The following is a 13646-nucleotide window of genomic DNA, read 5'->3' as shown; positions in this document are numbered from 1 at the left end:
GAGGGCTCAGCCTCGCAGCAGGTTTTGTTCTCTGAACACTGGATGAGGCCAGAGTTGCTCCAGGGAACAACTGAGAAAAATGTTTTCCAGGTTGACTCTCATAAAGTGAATTGAATAATCTGACAGCATTTTAATACCATCTATACATACAGTCTGAATACATTAAATATATATTATGGAACTGTGGTATGTATTAAGAAACTGAGAGGTGTAAATTAACATTCACAAGAACAGTTGCTACACACACTGCTTTAGTTGAGATGGTGATTAGGCAAATTGAGCCTCTTGAATATAAGAAACTTTGATGACTTACTTTGCAGTCATTGTTGTTCCACACTTGTGGTCCTTTCAGAACATACCAAAAGAGAATGGAAAGTGCAGCAATAGAGCAGAGTAGATTATTTCTCCACTCCAAAACTAGGGAATAGGCTTATGATCTCTTTCCACCATCATCTGCTAGGGAGTCAGATCACATAGGACCTGTATTATAGGTGGACAATGTGCTCCAACATGGTATTGAATGTGTTATGTCATATTCAGTTGACTGTGTTGTTCACATAATACAGTGCTACCTCGGCTCACGAACGCCTCAGTTCACAACCAAATTGGGTCGCAAACAGAAATTTTGGAAAACTTTTGCCTCAGGTCGTGAACTCTGCATCAGGTGACGACCATGATTGTGGCCATGTTCCCACACGAACATGATCGTGATCGTGGCCATGTTCCCCACATGAGCATGATTGCGATTGCAGCCATCTCCCCCCCACACCACTCCCTGAGCACAATCTCGATTATGGCCATCTGCTCGCAGTTGCAGACAGACATGTGGTCACTTGCTGTATTCATGTCCTCCTTGTGAAAAAATGGGCAGACATTAAAATATATACTCATTGTGGACAGCACCCTGTTGATTTTACAAGCAGCTGCCAAAAAACTTGCACTCTAGGCTATGATCTTAGGTTAGTTCTCATAAGAAAAAATTTGGCCACCTCTGCATCCGAGTGGGCGGTAAATTTTCTAATCAAAGAGAGGATAAACTTGCCACATACTTCCTGGTAAAGTGAGCAGTAAAACATGACATGCTCTATTGTTTCCTGAACTTCTCCTGAACTCTCTTTGATTAGATATCTATCTATCTATATATATATATATATATTTAAATTTTGCTAAATTAGGATGCTGATAATGCCAAATCGCTATTTCTTTATATGTTGATAATATCTTGAAAAGTTTCTGGGGTTTGTAAAGTCAGAGCAAGACAAACAATATGGAATATTTCCTAGTTAAGCACTGTTTCCATGTTAAGCTACAGACTAGACTGTCAGTGTTTAAAATATGCACATTTATTTGCAGCTTCTTTGTAATGCTGGTCATACTGAAGAAAAACTAGGTTTTACTCATGAAGACATCATTATATGGTAAGGAGTCACTTTTTATTTTTGAATATTTGGACCATTCATAAACGATACCTTAATTCATTTACCTTTAAATCAACCTGTATTTCAAACTGTATTTTGAAGGCTGTTGAAATCATGGTTCAAGTAGACATGAGTTAGTAAGCAGGCCATCTGTCGAAAGCCCCATCAGCAAGATCCACTCAAGGTGGGAGGATCAACTGAAGTGGTTTGACCTGCTTGGCAAAAAAGAAAAGAAAAGCAATTCCAGATAAGTAGACTTGAAGCTGGCTTGCTAGCATAGGGCAGAGATGACAATAGAGAGGTTGTAGGATTCCATGTATCCATTCCTGTACTCTACCTAGCTACCTCCCAATCTCCTTTCTCCCTTTCTGAGGTTGCAACATGAAGAGCAGCTGCTACAGATATTTTTGAGGCAACTGCATGGGGAAATGGCCAGATCTCTGGTTCCTCCTCGCTGTGTTATAGTAGTGTCTGTGGTCTGGAAAACAGGAATCTGCTGTGGTCTGGGACCATAGCATTGTTGTGTCTGAGATATGTCATCCTCTGCAACCTTCTCATTTCATGTAAAGTGAAATGAACTGTATATCTGAAACATCTCAGCAATGGTCAACACTCAGCATGACTAGAAGATGTGAAAAAAGGCCCCTAGCCTAGATTTGGAGTGGTTTCCTTTTCCTTCATACCCTGCCACTTAGGTTCAACCCAGTGGCATACCTGACCCAAGGTTAAGAATGAAAGGGGCAGTGATTCTTGGTGTACTTTCCAGGATCAGGGGTGCACTAATTCTTCAAATTAAAAATAATTTGTTGAAGAAAAATATATTTGATTTGAAACCCATAACCAGAAAAAATAACAGATGCAATATTTTATTGGTGCAAATATGAAATGGATTTTTAATAGTAATAGAAGAAAATGTCTAGAAGAAAACTTATTCTGTTAAGAGCCTAATTCAATCCTATATTTTTCTCTGTGAAGTTTATTCCTTATTTTTTTTGCCTTTTACTTTAAATGTGGACTATTGTTCAAAACTCACTCATTGCTGACTTCAGTAGGCTATCATACTGCTATGAGTATTTCAATATTGTTGCATATAACAGTTGCATATAACAGTTAAATGTCACTGTGTAAACCAATAAAAGTAGTGCTAACTTACTTAAATTTTGGGATTATTTTATTGTCCATGGATCTAGTTGACCACTTGAATATTTTGATGTTTAGCAGGCTCTAGAAATTCTCTGAGAGTTTAATATTTTATTTATTTTTACTTACGTTGTTATCTTTTATGTATTCATTTATTACAATCCTACATTACCCAGCAGCCAAAGCTCTCTGGGTGGGTTACAGTTACCTTCTACTTTGCTTCCTTGCTAAACCTGTTCACTTTTTCTGTTCACTTACCCATGGTGTGCATGCTAAGAAGCAAAAAGCCTTGGTGGAGGTGTGTGTACAATACACCTCCATAAAAGTGAAAAACTTACCTGTTCAGTAACTCCTTAGTTTATGATAATAAATTGATTTGAGATCTTTTTAATTGTTATTACCTTATTTGATGTACTGACTTATTCACTAACAAGCCACCAAGGCAATGTGCAATAACACATTTAAAACAATAAAACCTTAAAACAGTTTTTAAGGAAGATTAAAACCAGGAAAGCATTAAAATATAATGTAAGAGGTGAACTTAAAAATATGTGTCTTTACACACTTATTAAAAGTTGAGTGAATGGTATCCCATCATAGTTCTGGAGAGAGCAGTGCAGAAGAAAGTCTTTTCACGTGTGCCCCAAAATGGAAAACAATAGTGCTCTTACGAGGGTTGTTCATCCAGATCTAGGCTAGACAGGTTCGCAGTGAGACAGGTGGTCCCTTAGATAGTTAGGTCTTAAGCTTCTTAGGGATTTATAGTTTAAAGATGCAATACCTTGAATTGAACTGCTAATGTAATTGACAGGTGATTCAAGACTGTGCAACCGTTCTGATTTCATGTACTGGTTAGCAGCCTAACTGATGCATTTTATATTCACTGTAGTTTGAGGATACTTTTCAAGATTATAATCCTGTAGAGTGCATTGCCATAGTGTGATGAAACCAAGGGATGGCTGTTGCCAAGTCAGACCAATTCAAGAAGGGTCACAGCTTGCATATCAAATGTAATTGTGCAAATACACTACTTGTGACCACTGCCTAAGTGGTGGACCTGAGCTTTCTACTCTGATCCTTAGAAGTACAGTGGTACCTTGGCTGACGAACTTAATCCATTCCAGGACTCTGGTCATGACCCAAATTGTGAGCCAAGCCCAATTTCCCCATAAGGTTCAATGTAAATAAGGATAATCCATTCTGTAACTATTTTTTTTTTAATCACAAAAAATTGAAGCAAAGTGACAAAGAACAACAAAGATCGCAGCCATCTCCCCCCCCCCCCATGGAAGGGCACAATTACAAGCGCGCTTGGGAGGAGACAGGCGTGATCGTGGACGCGCTCGGGTGGGGGGGGGGAGACGGCCACCATCGCAATCTCCACCTGATGGAGTTCGCAACCTGAGGCAAAATTTTTCAGAAATTTCTGTTCGTGACCCGATTTGGTCATGAACTGAGGCATTCATGAGCTGAGGTACCACTGTACAATCCCTTTTAGAACAGATTTAATGCCAGTCCCCAGATAGGATTTCTGCTGACAAACACCACCTCTGCCAGGTCTGAGTTTAATGTCCACTTCTTCCAGCCCATTATTGAAACTAGGTAGCATTCAAGCGTGTCACTGCTTTCTTGGTATTAGATTACAAAGAAGAATACAGTTAGGTGTGATCAGCATATTACTGACACCTTGCTCCAGATTAGTTTCATGTGTTGGGGCCGCATGGGACACCATAGACCAGGGGTCTCAAACTCAACTTACCTGGGGGCCGCTGGAAGTAGAGTCTGGGTGAGGCTGGGCTGCATCAAGGATTCCACCACCGCGGGGGTGGCGGGCCGCTCATCCCGCATCGCTCCCGGAGGCCAGCCCGGGCGCTGCCGGCGCTTTGAAGGCTGCGGGGCCCCTCCCCCGTGCCCCACCCATCCTGGCAATTGGCCCGCGGGCTGCGAGTTTGAGACCCCTGCCATAGACCAATGATTGTAAGGCCCAAAAGTAGCCCCCAGCTCCACTTTCTGGACATAGTCAAAAGGACGGGACTGGAAGTACTGCAAAACAATATATCCCAAGTCCTGAAAGGTACCATGGTGAGTGGTAATGAAAGCTGCCGAGATGTACAGAACTAATAGGGCTACATTGCCTCTCCCGGTGTAAATCTCAAGCATCTGCAGAGGGTATCTACAAGGAAGAGAATCCAAAACCGACAGCAAGTGGTTGCTGTGATTGCATCTGGCTGACTTGTACAAGTACTGGAGTCCTAGTCAAAACAAACAAAGAGCAAGTTGTCCATGACAAGCCAGTAACTGCCACAGTTCCTCCTCTCAAGCATCCTGGCAAAGAAGGCCTCAAAAAAAAGTACAGAAAAGTAGTAGAAGTCTGCTCTGTGCAAATGCAGTAGTAGCACAGAAGGAAACTTCTTTCACTGGCAAAGTATGTGGTTTGAAATGGTCCTTCACATATGTTTGGTTAGATTTATTCTGAGCTTTCCTGAATAGCACTCAGACTGACTTCTCTGTCTTTTCATTGCCCTAAACTTCCTTTGGAGCTGGCCTGGCTCCACCAGGATGGAGAATGCACTTAGGAGTGCTGATATCAACAGCCAGGCCATAGGAAATTTTAATAAGAAACTGCAAATGAGCTCAGGCAAGAGAAACAAGCGCCTTCTTTCAGTTCTATGGTGTTAAGGAATCATTGCATCAACAGATAGCTAGCATTATCTGTCTTTGAACTCACCCTGACCTGCAAATCCATTTAATGTGTGCCAGCCATAAAAAGAATGGCCTCCACAATCAGAGAGCCAAAGGGCTTAAGGCAGATAATTTCCTGAAATAGCTACAGAGGTAAGCAAAAACAAAACAAAAACAAACCCCGCCAGCCCTCTTTTTTCACTATCCAGTGTGTTCAGAGAAGTATTCTCCCTAACCCTGAAAGGGGTGAATGGTTGGCCTCTGTTGGTACAAGCTGGACCATGCAGCTGAGGCTTTAGAAGTTTAAGCTCTTAGTACTGATTTTGTCTCACCAAAGCTTCAAAACAGGAAGTATTGGGCCACATACATTCCATACCCCACCATCCAAATAATATCACAGACTGGGATGGTAAGTCCTCTGAATCTATGGTTGAATTTTACAAATTGGCATTGGTAGAAATTTCCAGATGGCTTTGGAGTGCAAACCAAATTACTTGTAAGCTCCTTAAAACTTTGTGGGTTTAGAATTGTGTAACTCTTTTAAAGGAGGGCAGCTATTTATTTGCTATTCTTTTTGTAGTAGGAGACAGTACAACTTGCTTTCAATGTTACTATTTTGAGCAGGGAGTTGAAAAGTTTTATATTTTGCTGTTCTTCTGGATTCTTTTTTGTGATTTGACTGTATTCATAATTTTATGTGTTGGCTTATTGAATATTTATTTTTAGCAGATTTATCCAATTCTTGTATGTTTTGAATTACTTTGTGAAGGCTCAGGGGCCTTGAAAACCATGATATAAAAATCATTGAGAAATAAGGTGTATTACAATAATAGGGAGCCTTTTGGCTTTTGCTTATACAAACACGTAAAATGAGGTGGGAGAGGTGTAATCTGTTTTAATGAAATGGATGCCTTTGATTATTTGAAGTCTGAACAATCTTCTCATCATTTGTTTTATAGTTTGCGATTAGCTTTACTGAATGAAGCAAAAGAGGTGCGAGCAGCAGGGCTACGAGCCCTACGATATCTTATCCGAGACTCCAGTATTTTACAGAAGGTGTTAAAACTGAAAGTGGACTACTTGATAGCCAGGTAACAAATTACTCTTCTTTTTCATGATTTGAATAATTTTTTGCCATTTATGTCACTCTTAGCATTAGTTTTTGTGGATGGTGGAAAATGCAAACTTGTAACATGAGAATTCTGGAAATACTGCATCCTGTTTGCGTGGCTCTTTTAATATGACATCCACCCTGAAAAAAAGAATCCTACAAGCCTGCTGAGTAATTTTTTGACTTGAGCTAATGAAGGCATTGTTCTGTTGATATTTCAATTTTTTAACATTTTGGTGGACTAATGTGGCAGTAGATACTTTGGACAGTATCCATTATTATTATTATTATTATTATTATTATTATTATTATTATTATTATTATAACATTTCTATGCCGCCCCTTGCCGAAACCTCGGGGCGGATACTGTCCCTGTGCTTGTGCTTGAATTGTTGCATAAGCAGGACTCATCACCCACCCAACAGTGCTTTGAGAAGCGATCCTGGAAGCAATCAGAGACACTTGTTCCTGGATTGGGGCAAGTCAGTAAAGCCTTCTGCAAGATCCATTGACATGCCCCATTTTGGAAATACACATTTCTGCTTGTTTACAGTTGCTTCTGAAACCACTAGCATTCTAACCAAGGGAAAATTAGATACTACCCTCTCATAAATAAACCAACTCACTTTAAATCTTTATTTTTATTTTTATTTTTTTTGTCTGATTATTATGGTGTTTTATCCCTCCCACTAGCTGTCCCTTCCTCTTGCCAATGCACAAGGAATTCTGGGACTCTAGAGTCTTGAAAGCATGTCACATATAGACAAACACACCTTGCACCTCAAATGACAAGTCCTAATTTAATTGCCCAAGTAGAAATTCTTTTTTCTGGGGAAGGGCCTGGAGCAGCGACTCACTATTGAAAATGCTACTTTTACAGGTCTAATACTGCATTTTTGGCTCTAGCAAAATCTCATAAGATCTGGATAACAGAACTTGAATAAAATGTGCTATGTTCTATATGTACCCTCAAGCATGGTCTGCGAATTGATGCTTCATTATAATCAGACTGTGGTTTGGACTTGCTTTCCCCTCCCATTAATTGGGTCCTGCACTTGTACCTTTTCTTTGATCAGATCTGGAACTATTAATCAATTCAATTGTACACTAACACCAAATAATTCCCTTCTTTGGTGACATTAAATATGTAGAGCGAGAGCTTTCAAAAAGAAGCTCATTTAACTAGGAATTACAAGAATAAGACTAATTATTAAATATGTATTGTGTAGCCTGGATTTGAGAATTGAAAATTGGGAGACTGAATGGGAGGGGCTCTGGTGTAACTAAATGTTTAGATTATTTTGCATCTGTCATCTCTAGAACCTGAATCTCACCACTCCATTCTCTAAAATAATTAGGGGTTTGTCCAAGGGAGCCCTCCCTGCAACAGAAGCAGTAGAGCTCAGGAGACTTGGGGGAGGAAGGAGTGGTGTTTTCCAATTTCCCTCTTCAGCCTCAGTGCTACCTCCCATATATGTTCTGCAGAGGAGTCATCATGATTATGTATGTTCTATAGGGCCTCCAACCCTACAGAAATTGGTTTAGAAGACTGTAAGGTGGGGATTAGTGAAGATCACCTCCTCCCTCTTTCCATCAGTAGAAATGCTGTTGTGGATTTAAAACTGTCTGTGGGAAGAAGAAAGCTCTTGGTCCATAGGAGACAAATTATATATTGGAAAATGATTCCAGCATAACTTCTTTTAAATGATACACACTTTACCCTATGGATCCAAATTTAAGAGATAAATATATTTAATCCACATTTTAAAAATGATTTTAGGTGCATTGACATACAGCAGAGTAATGAAGTAGAAAGGACACAGGCACTTCGTTTAGTCAGAAAGGTATGTAAATACATAAAGGTATGTAAATATATAACCATGTAGTGAAATTGTGCACTAATTACCCAGTACTGAATTATATATGACTTTAAGTAATACAATATTTTGAACACCTCACTGCTTTAATGTGTGAAATAGCCCTCAGTGGTGCTCAACTACACTTGATCTGTTGCAAAAATAATTTAAATATGGGAATAGAATGTAGAAAAAAAAATTCAACTATTTATTTGTATCCTGAATTTATATGAGCAGAGGCTGCTTGTGCAGTGAAATTTTCCTTTCTATCCTCTCTTGCCTTTTCCCAAACCAACTTGTAGGGGACTCTCTGGGGACCCTAAAATAAGCTTGAGACATGGAAGGTGGGTGTTAAAATCTGTTGGAAGTAGCCTGTGCTAGTGAAAAAGACCTATGTAATGTTTGCATGCAGCCCATTGCATTTAATAAAGCAAGCCATTTAGGATGGTCAAAACTAAAATAAATGAATAACTATGTTCAGACCTCTGTTGACTTGATATCATTGACTTTCCCAATCAACTTAATGTGTTGCACTATTAACACAGTGGGATGTGGTGGCACAGTGGTTTAAACTGCTGAGCTACTGGGCTGCTGATCAGAAGGTCGACGGTTCGAATTCGCACACGGAGTGAGCTCCCCTGCTTCGTCCCAGCTCCTGCCAACCTTGCAGTTCAAAAGCATATAAATGCAAGTAGATAAAAAGGTACCACTTTGGTGGGAAGGTAACAGCATTCCGTGCACTTCGGTGTTAGTCGTGCTGGCCACATGACTACGGAAACTGTCTGCAGACAAATGCTGGCTCCCTCGGCTAGAAAACAGAGATGAGCACTGCCCCCTAGAGTCAGACATGACTAGACTTTAATGTCATGGGGAAACCTTTACCTTTACCTTTTATTAACACAGTATATAAATACACATTTAAGTTCATTTGTTAAACTGAAGCAAGAAGCCAAATCAGTTAAAAGTGATTAAAAGCCCATTCTTTAAAACAGGAGTGAACAAAGGCAACTCGCAGCCTCTTATGCAGTTCCCAGAAAACAACCAACCAAACCCAAAGCCTTAGACCAAATTTTGCTGGTTTTTAAACTAGATGTGGCCTTTCTAAAGGCGGTAAATTGGATAAATTGCTGCCACAGAATTTGATGATAGAGTGGCCCACAGAGGGGTCTGGAAGTTTGAAAGAGGTCCCTAGACCCCTGATGTTGCTCATCCGTGCCCTAAAGGATCAGGTTTGCACTCTTAGGATTCTTTTAAATCCAGCATTTAACATCCTGGTTTTAACTTTTTAAATTATTTACATGTTTGGCCCCTTGCCTTTCTTTCCACCTGAACCTAGAAGTCATCTTCCAAGGAGCTTATTCATGTCTCCCCACCAAATTGAGATTAAGTGGCTACCGGTGAAAGAGCCATATCAGTGGTAGCATCCCTGATGTAGGATAGCCTCTGCACAGACGTTTGGTGCCATTTTCATGCCTTTATATTCACCCATGATTTTTAAACAGTAAGTGTTCTACAAATTGGGGCTCTTGCTCTGTAAGCTTTCTGTAACTTCGGCAGCTAAATTATATTTATAAATTATTATTTTTTAAACTGCTGCATTTTTAGTGTTTGGTTATTTTGTAACTGGCTTATATTTTACTTCTATCCCTGTAAACCTGTCAGGAAACATATTGATATGTGGCCATATAAATCTTAGTAGTAATAATAAAAGCACATAGGTGGCTGGGGCATACAGAGAACTGTAGGCCTTTTTTCTGTCTAACGCATAGGATTGTGCCATAAGAACTTTGAAACTCACAAGATAAAGAAGCAAGCTCAAGGTATATAATGTGTTATTTGCTGTGTCCTTCATTTGGGTTGCTTTTCCCCTAGTATCCCATCCATCTTCTCAGAAGGAGTAAGTTGTAGAGGTTTTTAAAAACCAGTTAATTATTAAGGAAATTAGTCAGAATTGCCCCAGGACCTACTCTTCAGAGTAGTGAATATCAAGAAATTAGGTCATTACATTGGAGTGAAAAAGCTCTCTTAGTCTGAGAGCTGAATTCAGTTTCAGAGAAGCTCTCTGGGGATGCATTCCAGTGGTGGGTGGGGTAAAAGAGATGGAGTCAAAATGCAAAACACATCAGCATATTTTAGCTTAAAGCTCTTACTGGCAGTCAAAATAAAAGGTAAAGGTTTCCCCTTGATGTTATGTCCAGTCATGCCTGACTCTAGGGGCAGTGCTCATCTCCGTTTTCTAGCCAAGGGAGCAAGCATTTGTCCACAGAAAGTTTCTGTGGTCATGTGGCCAGCATGACTAAACACCAAAGTGCACGGAACGCTGTTCCCTTCGCACCGAAGTGGTACCTTTTTATCTACTTGCATTTATATGCTTTTGAACTGCAAGGTTGGCAGGAGCTGGGATAAAGCACAGGAGCTTACCCTGTGTGCAGATTCGAACTGTCGACCTTTCGATCAACCAGCCCAGCAGCTCAGCAGTTTAAACCACTGTGCCACCGCATCCCTTACTGGCAGTTACAGAGGTGTGAACAAGGCATGTTAGAATGAGAAATACATTGTGCTAAAGCCAGGAAACCATCAAATGATCAGTGATCAAGGTAAAAGCAATGAGGCCTGGAGAAGTGGCGAGTTCATAGAAACAGAGTGAGTCAGAAGGGGTCTCCCGGGCCATCTAGTCTGACCCCCTTGGACCTGGCAAGGCCCAATTTGCTGGGCTTGAAGTTCCCCACTGCAGGTATACAAAGCATTTTCTAATACATTTGAAAGAGAGGGTAAGATAGAAATAATTACTTGATGAAAGTTTTGTTGTTAGGAATTTTTAACCCATCAGATTTCAGATGGTAAACTCATAGGATATCTTCCAGTTTTGAAAAATGCAGAGAAAATCAGGTAGCAAAAGAGCCCTAGGTACAGGTGGTCGCATGCTTGTGCTTTTCTGTCCCCTGTGATTAGTGTCAGCTTGTTCAAGAGCCTAAGGCCTTGTTTCTTTGGAATAGATTAAGATACCTACTCTGCATCTCGTGTAATGGTACAAAATAACATGGATGAATTAATTAAATAATTAATGTAGGTGGGAAATGGTATGGGGTTTCTTTAAAGTTTTATCTGAAGGCACTTCCTGTTCTGTGGGTAGCAGATCGTGCTTTGCAAAGCAGCAGTCTCTCAAAAATAGTTTCATAAATAAACATTATCTTAGCTCCAATGTTGAATCTTCATATATAGAGCCATTATTGAAAGTTGACCAGCAAATAAAACAAAATTGCTTCCTCTCTGCTAACCTCCTTATAGAGAGATTTTAACTACTTCAAAACATACTTGAATGCCCTTCTTAAGGCCAGGCTGGAAGAAAAGCTAAATGTGTTTGTACACATTTTTAAAAATGCACTTTTCTCCTAACGGCTGTTAATTTTTTGTATTGTAGCTGGTGGTAAGGACAAGCTCAACACCTTCCTTCTTTGTGGCAGTCCTGGCACAAATCACACTTTTGAAACAGCTGTTCACTTTGAGAGCAAGTCTTCTTTGGGCACCAGTGAATCTCTGCGCCCTAAACATATATTTATATATTTTAAAAAAATATATGCGCATATGAATGCTTTGACTGGTTTGGCCCTCAGTGTAGCTCAGACAGGAAGACATTTATGAATATTTTTTTGTTTAGAGATTCTCTAAAACTTGAATAACAAAGGGTCAGATGGTCCATTGTGTTCTGTTAGCTCCTTCATGCTTTGCATAATTGAGATGTCTTTGCTAGAGGGAATGCATTATATAAGGTTTATATTACCTTTCTCTTTAGAGAGGTGGGAAAACAATGATAGCAGCATGCATTACTCAGTCTCTCACACCTGTCTTTTGGCTGCCTGCTTTGCACACAGTGCCAATAATGTTTGTTGCCCTGTTCAGGGTTAGTCTGGCAGATGATCAAACAAAGCATGGTTTGTTTTCTTAGTTGCTGTATTTGTTTCCCTCTTCCTTTGTCCATTCCCTTCCTGTATTCTGCATGCCTTCAGTGCTGTAGGACAGCAGGATGTCTTGCACCCATCCTGCGTGAAGGATCTTGTGGGCAGCTGGTTTTCAGACTGCTGTGTGAAAAGAGTGCTGATGGACTTTTGGTCTGATTCAGCATGGCTTTTCATAAGTTCTTATGAAAGCGGCTTTTCATAGCCATTGTGCATTCTCTTACAGGAATGGAGATATGCATGAAAAGGCAGTTTCCCACTGGAAAATCCATGCCATCGCTAGTGCTTCTGTCTAGTCTTTGATTTTGTTCTTATGTAGAACAGCTGGTTTGGTTGTTTGATTCTTTAACCACTCTTATGTGCCACCTCTGCAGCCTGGCATAAGATTTAATGGTTCAGGATTCATATAAATGTAAGCCATGGTTTAATCAACCCACAGTTCACAACTCAACAACAAACCATGGGTTTTCTTTCTACCCATACCATGGCCACCTTTCATTCCCCCAAATACTTCAGGTTACTTCTCACATTGCTTTGAAAATTAATTTGTTTTAGAGATGTACGAGACTTCTGTAGATGTTAAATTTAACAGGGAAGTACTAACCACAGAAGTTATGGTGGAATTAGCCTCATTCTGGCCCTTTTCTGGTGGCTTGCTCATGCGTGCAGAGAAGACAGCTTTGCATCTGCTGGTAGATCTCTGGCTAATAGATATTATGAAAAGCAGAATCAAAACTCTGCTGTCATGTAGCAGCAGCAAGCAGCATGTTGGAGAGCTTGTGTGAGAATTGTACTGCTATGCTTATCTTAGAAAATCTATGACTTCTGGAAACAGATGGAGAGCTTTGTGTGACTCATGTCTCCAATTTTGCCACACAATTTATTCTCTTTACAAACATTTCAAGGGAGAGGAATCTATTCTTGTTGGCACAGTTCAGCATTGTTTTAATAACTACTTCTGATTGTGTATCTGTTGTTCCCAAATGTCGGTGAACAAATTGGACATGAAGGCCCTAAGATGTTCTGTTATCATTTAAGAATATTGCCTTTCCTTTACTATGGCTTTTTCTCACATATGATCTACAGTATAAGGTCATCTGTATCTTTTTAGAAACAAATTATTAAGTATGCCAAGATAGAAGAGCAAGATGCTAAATCTAACATTCTGTGTGGGATTGGAGGAGGAGGAGGAGGAGGAGGAAGAACCATTAGTGTTGTTCCATATTCTTAAGGTACATGCAGTGCCTGGATTCCTGCAGGTGAAGTGACAAGCTCCTTGTTTTTGCATTTCTTTCCAGATGATAACTGTGAATGCTTCACTATTTCCTAGTTCAGTTACCAATTCCTTGATAGCAGTTGGAAATGATGGCCTTCAGGAGAGGGACAGAATGGTTCGAGCCTGTATTGCTATTATCTGTGAACTAGGTAAGAATTTCAAAAAATAGGTCTAGTTGAGTACCATGCATTAACCTTTGACAATGTA

General features: G+C 40.0%; 1 protein-coding gene across 6 annotated transcripts in view; it reads left to right on the top strand.

The window, feature by feature from the left end:
• The window catches only part of RICTOR (RPTOR independent companion of MTOR complex 2), a 90291-nt gene that overhangs the window by 20861 nt on the left and 55784 nt on the right, over nt 1-13646 (top strand). For all 6 annotated transcript variants that reach the window (XM_044431584.1, XM_044431587.1, XM_044431586.1 and 3 more), the window contains 4 exons: nt 1354-1418; nt 6200-6331; nt 8132-8195; nt 13462-13588. In XM_044431584.1, coding sequence (XP_044287519.1) covers nt 1354-1418; nt 6200-6331; nt 8132-8195; nt 13462-13588 — 388 coding nt within the window. The remainder of the gene's footprint in view (nt 1-1353; nt 1419-6199; nt 6332-8131; nt 8196-13461; nt 13589-13646) is intronic.

This window comes from Varanus komodoensis, unplaced genomic scaffold, assembly GCF_004798865.1.
Source record: "Varanus komodoensis strain SLA01 unplaced genomic scaffold, ASM479886v1 scaffold22, whole genome shotgun sequence".
NCBI lineage: Eukaryota > Metazoa > Chordata > Lepidosauria > Squamata > Varanidae > Varanus > Varanus komodoensis.
This window is presented reverse-complemented; position numbering and strand designations above follow the sequence as displayed.